This window comes from Oratosquilla oratoria, chromosome 13 (genome assembly GCF_046742065.1).
Source record: "Oratosquilla oratoria isolate Oo_2021 chromosome 13, ASM4674206v1, whole genome shotgun sequence".
NCBI classification, from domain to species: Eukaryota; Metazoa; Arthropoda; class Malacostraca; order Stomatopoda; family Squillidae; genus Oratosquilla; species Oratosquilla oratoria.
The window spans coordinates 70,900,846-70,916,877 of NC_134789.1; the positions used below are offsets into that span (position 1 = coordinate 70,900,846).

Sequence of the window (16,032 nt, forward strand, 5' to 3'; positions counted from 1 at the left end):
TATTAGATGTTAGTTTTATAGATTAAGTTATATCAATTCATGCTTTTCTTGAAGCAATGGAACGCCTCTACACCCCACAGTCCAATCGGATGTCAAAACCACCGTCACTATCCCTGACGACGACAGGTACCGCATAACTAAGTGCAAGTTTGCTTAGGTTAGGGTAGATTAGGTTAGAACAGAATATTTTATCACACTTTAATTTCTTGGACTTCCGCATCTATCAAAACAAAAATGGCGTCTAGAAGCACTCTTCGTGGCTCCGTTCGGTAGTATATTGCTTTTAGCATTTTTTTTCCGCCAGGAAAAATATATATATTACGTTGGTATATCATAATTTACAATTTTTTTTATTTTATTTTCTAATGTTGTATGGATTAGATGTGCAGATAAAGAAAACAGAATAAGAAAAAAAGACTAAAATAATCTGAAAGACAAAATAACATGTATAAACCTGAAAGAATAAAAAAAACATGTAAAAACTAAAAAAAAAAAAAAAAAAAGAAGAAGAAGAAGAAAAGCGCATTTTGGACCTGAAGTACTCCTTGGTCGATTACAGCTCGGGTTCCTGCCCTTCGTTGAATGAAATCACCTGAAGCCAGCCTAAAAAAAACAATAAAGTGTGTCCTGGCAGTAAAGTGGTTCATTGATATCACCTTTAGCTTGTGGTCAGACGAATGAAATCGCCCAGCGTTAGCCAGAATAAAATAAGCAAAATGTGTTTTCGTACAGAAGGACTTTGCTTACTGCACTTCCTCCTCCACCACCTCCTCCTCCACCTCCATCTCCACATTGCTCCTCTACCCTTCCCTCCGCTACCTCTATCTCATTCCCTCCCTCCTTCCCCACTCCCTTCATACTCCTCCGCTTGTACATTATTATTCTACCTCCCCTACCTCTTTACCTCCACCTCACTCCTCCACTCCCGCCTCACTCCTCCGCCTCCCTTTACACTTCCTCCTCCCCTTCCCCCCCCCCAACCACCTTCTTCCTTACACCCACTTCACTACAATAGCCCTCGTGCTCGTGAAGAGTCCACTGTGTTGACACTCGGCAGCACTCAGTGTCGTCGCGGCGGGCTGTTGCTAATGACGACGCTGGCTGGCCTTGTCACTTGTGCCTTGTCACCCAATGGGTTCGCGTGACGGACATTCCTTCGGGGTCCTGCTGGTGTCCCTGTGGGTCCCACCTTCGTGTTCATCGCGTCTTGTGGTTTCTATGGTTGTTCTTGCGAGGAAGACGTTTAAGATCGTTAAGAATACAACCAAGTAGTTTGACCTTTCAACACCGGTGATGGTGGTAGGGAAGAGGGTTCTGTTTGCCAATAAAATCGCTTGACGGCAATCAGAAAAAGATGCAAAAGAGTAGTCACCACTGTTTACGATTTAACATATTTCAGATACACACATGGAAAATTTATAGATCGTGATTATGTACAGACATACACACACACACACACACACACACACACACACACACACACACACACACACACACATATATATATATATATATATATATATATATATATATGTATATATACATATATATATATATATATATACATATATACATATATATATATATATATATAAAATCGCCTGGCGACAGTTAAAATAAAAAGAAAATGGCCCCCAGTACGGAGGGGATTAAGATATATTACTCTACCTTAATATACCATTGGTTCTTTGAACAATCACGTAGTACGTTTTAAATTCCTCTATTAAGACCAGTGACCATGTGCAAAACAGGTACACTTCATTTATGTACACTTAATACAACAAAGAGTGAAATGGGATGTAATGTATATATATATATATATATATATATATATATATATATGTATGTATATATATATGTATATATATATATATACACATATGTATATATATACATATATATATATATGTATATATATACATATATATATATACATAATGTATATATATACATATATATATACATATATATATATACACATATATACATATATATATATATATATATATATATATATATATTCAGACAAATTCAAACAGCAGTTCTGATAGCTCCTCTTGGTTGATTCGCATGTTACACAATAGAAACGCGCATATATGAGGACTGCCTCAATTCCTCGCTTGTGCGGTTGACCACATAACTGATGCAGCAAGGTGAGAGTACGAAATATTGAAGAAAAAAAATTACCTTTAACTCATGTCAGAATTCGTGTTCATAAGGTATTGTTCGCACAGTATGATATGATTTAGCAAAGTCCAAAAATAGTTCAAAATTCTTTGTGTCCAATACATTTTGCAAAATGTTTTATTTCTGTGGTCATCTGTATGTATATAGTTTCAACTTTGCTGAAACATTTGGCAAATATATCAAGTAGTCTTTGAATACACGTATTATAGTTCTGCTTAATGCATGGTAATATGCTTAATCTAAGTCCATAAATGATTCGAAAGATTTCGTATTATTAGCAACGTGAAATCATCTCTTAATACACGATACATTTAGAACACTTTCGTACTCACTTGTTTGACTGTACGTAACGTTTCAACTTGGTTAAAACCTTTGGAAACTATAATCCAAACTTACGAAAGACACACATCACGGACATTACAGAAAAGACACTCCTGCATTACGAAAAGTATCACCGCAACTGAACGAAATATTTTGGTGTTATTCACAACAAAACACACGAGGGATCCCTTACGTACATCGGTACAGTGTTAACGCGCGCAGCTAGCTAGCAGCCTAAGCTACAGCAAGGTCCATTTATACTATATGGACCTTGGGCTACAGGAAGCCCAAACGCATGGTTTCGAGTCCTGGTCACAGCAAAGAGGGCAGGTAGGGTATTCTCTCCCTAGCAATGGTCCCCATCACCGAAGCCAAAGTCCTTTTGGTAATGTGCCGTACTTAGGAGCGTAGGCAAAGCACCTCGTGACGTTAAAACGACTCGGTCGACTAATCACAGCGAGTGAGGCACAATGGTCGTGCGGCCCACAACGATCAAAACGGAATCATTTGAACTTAGTGTTGACTTTACGTTCACCGGTTATCGTCACATAGAGGACATCCCACCGAAGCGGTAACGTTTCATAATGCGTCGTCTCTGTATCAGATTGTTTCGCCCTCGCTGCTTCAGAGGTACGGGTTCGTGTTTTGAGACTCTCCTTGGGAGAGTCTCCTTCGGGTCTCTGGCTCTTCTTGGGGGCTTTGTTTCCCTGGATGATCTTCCTTCGGGTCCTCCTTGGGACAGCTGGTTTCGGGAGGACTTGAAGGATGACCTGGTCGAGTGGTATCGCCGTTTCGTGCCGAAGTATCAATAACGTCCTTCAGGGCGTCGAGAGGCTCTTTGAAAGCCGCGCCATTTTTGTTGAGAGTGAGGTCGAGAGCCTCTTCCTCCTTCTCTTCCTCCTCTCCGTCCTCCTCCTCCTCCTCCTCCATCGCCGTGTCGCCTGCCAACATGTAGGTGACGTCACGGGTCACTGCCTCCGTTTTCTGTGGAGCGTGGAGAAGGAGAGATGTGTAGGGGGTCTGGGGATGGGCGGTCGCGACCGGGAAAGGTGAAGACGATGTTGTGTTTGATGAGGACCATGTTGTTCTTGTTGCCGTTGTTGATGCTGCTGTCGTTGCTGTTGTTGTTGTTGTTATTGTTGTCTTGGGTTGGTAGAGAAAGGGCGGGATGCGGTAGGGAGCGGAGTAGCGTAGGAGGAGCGGATGGCAGTGGAGAGGAGGCGGCGGCGACTTTACTGTCTTGTCGGTGTCCAGGAAGAAGCGTCGATGTGGGCTGTTCCCGAGGGTGCCTCCATGCTGGGCTTTGTGGACGGCGAGGGTCCTGGCCTGGCAGAACCCCTTTCCGCAGACCTCGCACTTGAAGGGTTTCTCCTTGCTGTGGATGTACTTGTGGTCGCGGAGGTGGTCCTGCCTGCGGAAGGCCTTGCCGCAGACGTCGCAGGGGAAGGGCCGCTCGTCCGTGTGCGTCCGCTCGTGGATCAGCAGGTTGTAGCTCTTGGTGAACTCCCGGTGGCAGTACTTGCAGATGTACCGCTTCTTCGGGCGGGCCAGGCGCCCAACGGGAGACAGCAGCAGGCGGTTGAGGGCGACGTCGCCGATACTCGGGGCAGCTGGTCCTCCACGGGCAGCTGCCGCAGCAGCAGCAGCTGCAGTGAGGGCGGCCCAGTGACCGAAGGGCAGTGCCCTGTAACTTTGTACGACATTATGTGTATTACTTCCTACCGTAGGAACTTCCTTGTTAGTGTTTAAGTTACCAAGCTTGCTAGAAAGCACCGAGTGCAGAAGAGGCAGGAAATGAAGGCGATCACTTGCAGAAGACCTCACAGGTCCTCCTCGAGTGAGGGAGGTCGTGGTATCCATGAGACCCCGCTCGGACGGGAAGACCGTCGGGCTCTTGGTGGACGACCAACGGTCGACGACGACGGAGGGCGGGTTGGTGCTGGTGGGCGTCAAGGGCGGCGTGAGAACACCTGTGGGGGGAAGGAAAGGGTCGTGAGACCTCACAGGTAACAAGGTTCCTCGCAGTATGTTTGCTCTTGTGTAGCAACGAACACACACAAAAGGTTACATGATGGTTCATTGACACCTGTTGTGTCTGGTAAAGATAAAACATACAGTATATGTTCATACTTACATATACATATGTGTATGTGTGTTTGTGTGTGTGTGTGTGTGTGTGTGTGTGTGTGTGTGTGTGTGTGTGTGTGTGTGTGTGTGTGTGTGTGTGTGTGTGTGTGTGTGTGTGTGTGTGTGTGTGTGTGTGTGTGTGTGTGTGTGTGTGTGTGTGTGTGTGTGTCTGTGTGTGTGTGTGTGTGTGTCTGTGTGTGTGTGTGTGTGTGTGTGTGTGTGTGTGTGTGTGTGTGTGTGTGTGTGTGTGTGTGTGTGTGTGTGTGTGTGTGTGTGTGTGTGTCTGTGTGTGTGTGTGTGTGTGTGTGTGTGTGTGTGTGTGTGTGTGTGTGTGGGTGGGTGTGTGTGTGAGTGTTGTGTGTGGTTTTTGTGTGTGTTTGTGTGTCTGTGTGTGTGTGTGTGTGTCTGTGTGTGTGTGTGTGCGTGTGTGTGTGTGTGTGTGGATGTGTGTGTGTGTGTGTCTGTGTGTGTGTGTCTGTGTGTGTGTGTGTGTGTCTGTGTGTGTGTGTGTGTGTGTGTGTGTGTGTGTGTGTGTGTGTGTGTGTGTGTGTGTGTGTGTGTGTGTGTGTGTGTGTGTGTGTGTGTGTGTGTGCGAACACGATTCAGAATGTTTGCAGCCTATTACGATTCACTCACTAGGTAGCGAAAGAAATCAAGTAAGGAAGTTCACGGTATGGGAGAAGATGGAACTGAGGTCGTGAAAGAGGTAATAGATCTCTTGAAAGGAGGAACAAAGGTCAAGAAATGACGGGATGTTAGGAGAGATGTGTACGTAAATAAAGGAAAGGCATACTCGAATGTGTGCAAAGCGTGCCCAGAAAGTGCATAACAGTGGGGAGCAGTCCGGAAGACTGGAAGACGGCAGGAGTACAAAGAAGGAATGGGGGCCAGGTGGGGCCGCAAATGACGCGGAGTAATCGGTCTTTTGAGAAAACCGAAGAATCTGGATGAAAATATACAAATAGAGAGGATAAAAGAGATCCTAATGACTATAAGACATAATAATGCGAGTTCAGGATGTAAAAAAATGGGAGTCGAAGTTGTTTATATTAAATCCAATAAGGCCATGAAAGAAGAGAAGTATTTATATATATATATATATATATATATACATATATATATATATATATATAATATATCACTTAGACAAAATGTAGTTGCACATTTGTGAATAATAATCACGAAGACCCGCAGTCGGAATAAAAGGAAATTTAGAAGAAAATGTAACTTTCTTCTAAGATTCCTTTTATTCGGACTGTGTATATATGTATATATATATGTATATATATACATGTATATATATATATATATATATATATATATATATATATAAACAGAAATGTAGTAGCACATTTGTAAATTACACACAGGAACCCACAGTCGGAGAAAGAATAAACTTCGAATAAAGAAAAATCCTATAATCTTGAGGGCTTTCAGGATTTGCAGTCCTCAACTTCTGGACCATGAGATTGAGGTGATCAAATGTCAACTTGAGAAGTTGGCTTATCCACCTTGGTTTTTGAATCAAGCCCTCAGTAAGGCTAGGGCCAACCATTTTAAAACTTCCGTCCCCTCAAGTTTTCACCGCTCCTTTAAGGACATTTTAAAAATTCCATTTAATAATACCATCAGTTCTTCTACTAAATTGTTTCCTCATGAACGTCTCACTATTGCCTATCACTATCCTAACACCGTGCGTAAGCAAATTGTGAACGTTCAACAAAAACCGAAGGAAGTTGAGTCACCTGGTGTTTATTGTTTGCCCTGCAAAGATTGTGATTTGGTTTACTTGGGTCAAACCGGGAGAGACCTGAACACTAGATTGGCAGAACATAAAAGGTCAATTAGGTATGGGCAAGAAAATTCGGCTGTATTTCTTCATGTCAAAAATAAGAATCATTCTTTCGACTGGGGTAAGGCCAGATTAGTGTTTAAGTCCCACTGCGGTTTCAGGAGGAAAATAGTCGAATCAGCATTAATTGAGGAATGCCCTAATATTAATATTTCTAAAGGGCAGTGGACACCTGACATTATCTCACGCGCAGCAGTAGCCAAGTTGATGCGGACGCTACATCCTCCCCTCTCCTCACCTCCTCCCTCCTCCGCCACCCCAGTTTGCCCCGCGCCTGAGTGAGGTCAACTGTCCACATCTCTTCTTACTGTAGTTTATAAGTCCCCTCTGTTCTCTATCTTATGTACTTTCCTGAAGAGGGCTACAGTTGATAGCCGAAATATAGGATTTTTCTTTATTCGAAGTTTATTCTTTCTCCGACTGTGGGTTCCTGTGTGTAATATATATGTATATTTATATATATACATATATATACATATACATATACAAATACATATACATATACATATACATATACATACGAGCATTAAAAAATGTTAGAGGATACAGGGCATTCATTAAACGAGATACTAAAGGATGGAGGTAACCAGATATTGATGGGGAATTTTAACTGCAAAGAAATTTGTTGGAGGGAAATGACAGTGAAGGGCGGAGAGGATCTGTGGGGTAATGTATTACTGGACATGACCATGGAATATACAATGACACAATGGGTCAGTGAAAACACCAGATACAGAAGTAATGAAGAACCGTCGAGACTGGATTTAATATTTACAACAGAACCTGAAATTGTGGATAAAATTTAACTCAAGACACCATTTGGAATGAGTAACCATATACTTATAGAGGCTGAACTAAAAGAAGAAATATATATGGAGAGAAATGAAAAGCACAGAAAAGGAAGATTGATGTACAACAAAACGGATTTTGGAAAACTTAAGAAATTCTTTCAAAATGCAATTTGGCAAAAATTTTACATGGAAGAGACAAAAGTGGAAAGAAAAATGGGAGATCTTGATGGACATTTATAACGAAGGAGTGAATAGGTACGTACCAAGACAGAAACAAGAGAGGGTGTACATTAAATGCTGGTTCAATAGAAGATGCAGTGATGCGAAAGATAAAAGAGACAAAGATTGGAAAAGATGGAAAAAAAAAACTGGAAAATGGCAAATATATATATATATATATATATATATATATATATATATAAACTATAGAAATAAATATCTAAAAGTGCGAAGAGAGGAAAAAAGGAACTATGAAAAAGACATTATAGAAAAATGCAGAGAGCAACCCAAACTATTCTATAGATATGTGAATGGTAAACTTAGAAATAGACAAGAAATGGTGAAACTACGCCAAGGAAATACAAAATACACAGAAGATCTAGATATGGCCGAAGTCATGAATAATCACTTCAAGTCGGTTTACACAAGAGAGAAGGTACAGTATCGCACGGCCCAGACGGAGCTGCAAACTGGATACTAAAAGAATGCAAAGAAGAACTAATGGGTACAATATATAGCATAATAAGTTGCTCACTTAAAGAAAGAAAAATACCAAAAGACTGGAAAAATGCCAACATTATACCAATATATAAAGGAGGAAACAAGGAAGAACCAACTAATTACAGACCGGTCTCAGTAACAAGCACTGTAGCCAAATTTTGTGAGAAAATTATCAAGAATACATGAGTAAACACCTGGAAGAAGAAATGATATAATAAACCCAAGATAATTTGGGTTCAGACAGGGAAGATCATGTACTACAAATCTAATCTGCTTTTACTCAAGACTAATAGATATAATACAAGAAAGGATGGGCTAATTGTGTTTCTTGGACTTACAAAAAAGCCATCGACAAAGCAGCACACAAAAATTATTCAAAAACATAGGAGGAATACAAAGCAACCTACAAAACTGGATGGAGGACTTCCTGAATAGTAGGAAGATGAGAGTAGTGCTCAGAGAAAAATATTCAGGTTGGATGTGAAAAGTGGAGTTCCGCAAGTATCTGTATTGGCTCCAATAATGTTCTCTATTTATGTGAATGAAATGGATGATGTTGTGAAATGTTACATGAGCTTCTTTGTAGACGATGCTAAATTGTTGAGGAAAGTGAAAACCAAAACGGATAGCGAATCACTACAGGGAGACCTGAACAAGGTTTAGAAATGAAGACAGAAATGGGAAGTGGACTTCAACATTAAGAAGTGTAGCATAATGGAGTTCGGAAAAAGTAAAAATAGAGTATCAGGACAATTTATAATTGGAACTAAGGAAGTAAAGAAAGTGGGATCTGAAAAAGATCTGGGAGTAATTATCTCAAACGACTTGTCCTCTGATAACAAATAAACAAAATTATCGGAGAATCCTACAACTTGGTAAGATCAATAAAAGTGGCATTTGCCTATTTGGACAAAGAAAATATTAAAAAAAAAATATTAGTCACACTAATAAGGCCTAGATTGGAATATGCGGTGGCATTATGGTTACCCAGTAAAAAAAAAAAAAAAAAAAAAAAAATAATAATAGTAATAATAATAATAATAAAAAAATCCAGACAGCAACCACAAAAATGGCTCCAGCACTTTCAAACTTGTCATATGAAGAGAGACTGGCTAAATTGCGTTTACCAAGTTTGGAGAAAAGAAGAGAGTGAGGCGACCTACTGACCATCTATAAAATTATGAAGGGCAAGGAAATACTTGATAGAGAGTACTTGTTAAATTGGAACAAGAGAAGCACAAGAGGACATGGAAAGAAACTCAAAAAAGATAGTTATAGAAGAGATCTGAAGAAGAACAGTTTTCCACACAGAGTGGTGGACACTAGAAACAAACTGGACGAAACAATAGTGTGTGCAAAAACCATACACGAATTTAGGAGCAAACTAGACACTGCGAGATACAAAGGTGGGGCACCACGAGCGTAGCTCCCCTTCCCGTAATATACAAATAAGTAAACACACACACACGATTCGACGGAGCAGTGGTAACGTTCGTAACTGCTGCTACAGCAGTCTGAGTTTGAATCCCACCCAGGGCTGAAATAAGTTCAGTATTGCTGCGCTGCGAGTCGTTACTCCAACTCTCGTGGACGGAGAGTTGTGTGTGTGTTTGCGTGTAAGGTCACAGTATTACCCATTGATCGGTCATATATATGAGCTCTGAGCTCTCTTCCGAGAGGGTAAAAGCTGTTGATATACGAGTCCAACACATGACCCGTGGTGAATCACACACACACACACACACACACACACACACACACACACACACACACACACACACACACACACACACACACACACACACACACACACACACACACACACCCACACACACACACACACACACACACACACACACACACACACACACACACACGCAGACACACACACGCAGACACACACACACACACACACACACACACACACCTCTCATGGCGCTGTGGTTAGAGCTCTGGCCTGCCACTACGGAGGTCCGGGTTCGCCCCTCGCCCGGGGCTGAAATAATATCAGTATCGCAGCGCTGAGGGGTGTTACTCCAACTCTCGTGGGCGGGGAGTTGGGGGTGTGTGTGTGTGCAAGGTCATAGCATTACCCATAGATCGGACCTACGAGCTCTGAGCTCTCTTCCAGGAGGGAAATAGCTGTCGATCACGAGTCCAACACGTGAACCAAAGACCAAGTGAATACACACACACACACACACACACACACACACACACACACACACACACACACACACACACACACACACACACACACACACACACACACACTTCCGAGCTTCCGAGTTGTCAACACCCATCAGCTAGAGCTCCGAAGGCTGTTGAATAAGACGAAAATTTTCAATAGCGCAAGGAAAACAAGAGGCTTAGTTTGTATTGAATGGGAGGGGGAGCACTTGTGGTTACCCAAAATTATTTCTCTGCAGTGTTAAGTTGATTTAATGAGAGAAAATGCAAGAAAATAAAAACGATGATTTTGAGCCGAATGTCAACTCAAAAGCAGAGTCCTCTGGAGGTACTATACCGAAATTAAATGTAAACAGAGGCCTCGAAACGACAATGATGTTCCGACTGTATAACGAAGACACTTTTTCTGGTTTTAGTAAGTACGAAAGAAGAAATCTGAGTCGAATCTTAGACAAGGAAAGGGAGATTAGTAATAACAGAAAATTGTGGGAGAACGAATTCATAGAAATAAGGAAGGATTGTAGAGTTAGCGAAAGGCCTATTCCAAACTAACAATGAGATATCTGAACTGAAGAAAATTGATTCTGAACGAAATAATGGGCTAAAGGGATTGAAAAGATCTAATGGAGGTTAAATGTGAAAATAAAAAGATGAAAATGAATCATAGTACCAATAGTGAGAACTTAAAAAAAGAGGCAAATAGCAAAATACAGGCAGTCTGAAAGAATTGAAGAAAACTTGAGTGAGGAATTTTTGCAGATTAAGAAATGGTCTGAAAACAAAGAAAATTAAGAAATTGCTTTTAAAGAAATACTGCAACAGCAGATGCAGGAAAATGCAAAGGATACAATCATTCAAGTGATTAAAGAACAAGCAAATTGGGTCAGAGATGCATCGGATACAAAAAAAAGTTATTGTAGTATATGAGAGAAAAAGCATAAAAATAAACAACAATATGAATTGTAAAAGAAATACAAGATGGTAACCAGGAAGTAGAGAAAGATATAGAAATGTATAGAATAGGACAATATTCTAAAGAAAGACCACAACAATATAGGGATTAAAAGAGAAATGAGGGTTGAGGAAATAGTGAGAAGACACTAAAAGGTGAAGCTAAGGGGGAAAAAACGAGAAGAGAACGGAGAACGAAACCAAGGAGTACTATTGGAGGGTCATAGAATTGAGGCTGAGAAAATGGTACACCAAAGTAAGCGAAACAAAAGAAATAGAAAACAAGATGGAGAAAGAAAAATAAAAGTGGCCTATACTAACACAGACGGATTAGTCTCAGGATTGGATGAGCTAAATGATTACCTGCCGGATGAAAAACCAGACATAATGGGAATTGTGGAGACGAAATTAAGGGGTCCGATACTACCTAATAGTGCTGGACACGGATTATACAATTATTGAATTAAAAACAGAAGCGAGAAAAAATGAGGAGGAATCATGCTCTTGGCCAAGAAAAACCTAAATGTGACGAAGGTTACTGAGGGTAAAAACAGTGTGGAAATGATCATGATAAAAGTTGAAGACAGCGACACGAAAAGCAGAAAGATTGTGATAATCTATGTGCGCCCAAAAACGGGCTCTTGGAAAGAGAACGAGCATTCGAAAATGTTAGATGTTCCAAGGCATTCATTATATGAGATACTAAAGGATGGAGGTAACCTGGTACTTATGGGTGATTTTAATTGGAAAGAAATATGTTGGGAGGAGATGAAAATGAATGGTGGAGAGGATCTATAGGGAAATGTAATACTTGACATGACCATAGAACATACAGTGACACAATGGTTCAATGAAAATACCAGATACAGAAATAATGAAGAACCGTCGAGATTGGACTTAATATTTACAACAGAACCTGAAATTGTGAATAAAATTTAATAGAAGACACCGTTTTGGAAAAAAGTGACCACATACTAATAGAGGCTGAACTAAAGGAAAAAATGTATATGGACGAAAATGAAAAATACAGAAAAGGAAGATTGATGTACAATAAAACGGACTTTGGCAAACATAAGAAATTCCTTCAAAATGCAAAATAGGAAAAATTCTACATTGAAGAGACTAAAGCGGAAGAGAAATAGACGATCTTCGTGGAAATATATAATGAAGGAATGAATAAATACGCATCAAGACAGAAACAAGAGAAAGTGTATATTAAATGCTGGTTCAACAGAGGATGCAGGAAAACATATACATGGAGAAAAACTGGAACTAGCAAATATATATCATCTATAGAAATGAATATGTAAAAGTGCGAAGAAAGGAAAAAAAGAAACTACGAAAAGGACATCATGGAAATATGAAAAGATCAACCCAAACTATTCTATAGATATATAAATGGTAAACTTAAAAATAAACAGGAAATTGTGAAACTACGCCAGAGAAATAATGAATAAACAGAAGATCTAGAAATGGTCGAAGGCATGAACAATGACTCGAAGTCGGTTTTCACTAGAGAAAAAGTACAGCTTTGGAGCTAAGGAAGTCAAGTGCGATCTCTCCCTATTAGCGAAATAATAACACGAAGAGAAATAATGGATCAATTAACGAGCCTTGACCTTAGGAAATCGCACGATCCGGACGGAATTGCAAATTGGATACTAAATGAATGCAAAGAACTAATGGACAAAATATACAACATATTAAGTTGTTCACATGATAAAGGAAAAATACCAAAAGAATGGAAAAAGGCCAACATTATACCAGTATATAAAGGAGGAAACAAAGAAGAACCAAGTAATTACAGACTGGCCTCCCTTACAAGCACTGTAGCCGAATTTTGTGAAAAAAAAAAAAATAGCAAGAATAGATGGGTAAAACACCTAGAAGAAAACTCGAGATAATTTGGATTCAGACAAGGAAGATTATGTGCTACAAATTTAACATGTTTCTACATACATACAAACATATACCAAAGGCTTTTTTTTTTCCTTATACAGGGGGTAGCTAGAAAACAAAGGCATAAAAATCACTCCCATACATTCCATCCCTATCACATTCGACTCCCCTCCACCCTTTTCCCTCCCTCTTATCTTGGCACCTCCTGGATGACGGGTCACTCCTTCTTATCCATTCGGTTATCTTCCAGTCTTCGTTTATTATGTGAGACTAATTTCACTTAAAAAATAGTGTTCATTTTATGTAAATACTTAGCTTTTCATGCTTTTGCAGATGTGTGTGAGCCAAGATCACGTGCGTAGCTATTGATCTGCAGCCAATCTCTGTGTGGATGAGAGCCATAGTGCATTCCATGGTCTCCTATCCTGCCTTCCAGAGGTACTCCTTTCAAGACACAAACCCCCCTCTCCAAGCAAACGACGCCTACATCTATGTGTCCTGGAGACTGGGCCCATATGTAATTATTTTCCATTTTATCTGCATGTTGCTCAGAAGTGGTTGAACCATACCTGCCCCTCCAGTTGTTAGCGATCATCTTAGTAATCTAGTGAAAAAGTTTCCTCTTTTTTCTATGGTATCATAATATCAGCCCCAGGTATGCCTCACCCTACTCTTACACTATTACACCAGGACCCGTATGTGGTAAAATTTTCAGAAGAGGGGCCTAATTATTTAGCGTCTGCATTTATTCAATAATGTGAGGATAATATAATCAATACCAACGTCATTACAGGGTTAGATTTTTTTTTTTTTTTTTTTGTAAGGTCTCAACTTGTTCCTAGTTCACTAGCTTCTAAGATGATGTCAGCTTCATGCGTCAACTCTAGAGCTTTAAACTATGATTATGCTACTTTTAAGGTAAAATTTCTTATAATGCTTCATGCTAACATGGTAGGTGATAATGTTCTCTGGTGCTACAGATTGGCTGATGCACTCGCTTCCTCTATGAGCACTGAAATTTTTATGAGTGCTCAGGCTAGAGCCAGTGCGGTGGCTTCTAAAGCATTAGATTCTTTGATACATTCACACTGGACAGATAACAATTGTATCACTCTAGATATACTCCGACTTGCTTTGGGGTATCTATTCTACATTTTGTTCGTTACACCTTCTGCTGAGCGAAGGATTGTTTCTTCTCTTAGATAGATTCCGACTTGTTTTGGAGTATCTATTCTACATTTTGTTCCTTACACCTTCTGCTGAACGAAGGATTGTTTCTTCTCTTAGTTATTAGCCAGATGAATCTTTATTATCATTTGTAACAAAGCTCTCTAGAAAGTTAAAAGAATTGCCTCATCGTGCCTTGCTAGTTCCTGCACTACCTAGTCATTTACAGCAGACTATGGGGGTTCTTCCTTCTATGTCTGTCGACACATACACAGAGCACTCCTACATCTATATCGACCATACTTCAATGCACGTATTGTAACAAATTAGGTAATTCTAGTGTTTTCTGTTTCCTTCGTAAGACTCATGAGCGAAAGTCTAAGCAGACTCCTATACGTAGACGTTTCACTAATTCTACTTCTAGCCTCACTCAAGAAAATATCTCAACAGTTTAAATTCCCCTATTATATCCATATATTAAGTGGAACTTGACTAAGTCGGATGATCTGAGGCCTACAGATGTAAATAAGTAATGGAAATTTAGTGACTAACCTACATTAAGACACTGATGAGAAGAAAATGATAGTGAAAGGGGACATAGGAGGGAACACTGAACGTAGTAGTAACTACTATTAACGACAGTTGAAGTAACAGTGATAACAGTGGTGGCAGCGGTGGAATGGAACGAGTGAAAAGGAAACGCTTCCAAAGAGACAGGACTGGTGCATCAAACTACAGGAATTAGTGCAAGATACGACTACGAGTGTACGGGTACCTCAATCACAAGCCGAAGTGCACGCAATCACAAGCACGCAGTGCACGCAACCACAAGCACGCAGCCACACGCATGCTGACTACAAGGAACGATGCAACAGTGAACGAGAGGGGTCTACAACGACTGCAAACAGCAGTGAACGAGAGAGGTCTACGACGAGCTACTACTACGAGTGAACGAAGGGCTACGAGAGAGGCTAAGTACGAGCAGTACGTGGAGGAAGCCTACGAGGAGGCAGTCGATTTAGATCGACTTTAAAAACACTGAAGGTATGGCAACAGTGTTAAGGCATGAGGCTCATACCTCGAACATTAGTATCCCTAATTTTTTAGAAGAAGGAGTGAATACAGTGGGGGTTAATAGGTTTCTCAGTTTGATCGATACTTTAATTGTTACCAAAAACATAACTGATGAAAAAAAGAAAAAAAAAATGTAGATCCTGAGAAGGGTAGGGATAGGCTTATAATAAATGTCCAGCAAATATAAGATATCAACCAATATGAAGCTTATAAGAAGGCATTCATTAAACATTTTAAGTCAAAGTGTGATCAGGATCCTATCAGGTCTGGTTAGAATAATAAAGTAAAAACAAGCGAATCTGGCACTGAATATTTAGCAAAATTAGACAGATGGTCTATGGACATGAATTTAATATTGAAGGATCAAAATTGGATAGCAATATCTGGTGACAAAATAAAAGTTTCTCAGGTAACATAATTAATAGCCTATGTATTGTTGACAAACAACTTTGACGAAATAACGGTAGAAAAACTGTATAAAGATCTCAATCAAAATATGGAATTAGGGGAGCTAGATTATTTTCTTCAAGGATATATATGTATATATTTATATATATATATATATATATATATATATATACATATATATATACATATATATATATATATATATATATATATATATATATATATGTGTGTGTGTGTGTGTGTGTGTGTGTGTGTGTGTGTGTGTGTGTGTGTGTGTGTGTGTGTGTGTGCGTGCGTGTGTGTGTGTGCATTCAATTGGTCTTTGGATCACGTGTTGGACTCGTG

General features: G+C 39.9%; 1 protein-coding gene across 1 annotated transcript in view; it reads right to left on the minus strand.

The window, feature by feature from the left end:
* Positions 1 to 2,035: 2,035 nt before the first annotated feature.
* The window catches only part of LOC143032162 (uncharacterized), a 26,861-nt gene continuing 12,864 nt past the window's right edge, over positions 2,036 to 16,032 (minus strand). Inside the window, exon 2 of the mRNA XM_076196631.1 lies at positions 2,036 to 4,478. Coding sequence (XP_076052746.1) covers positions 3,133 to 4,478 — 1,346 coding nt within the window. The 3' untranslated portion in view covers positions 2,036 to 3,132. The remainder of the gene's footprint in view (positions 4,479 to 16,032) is intronic.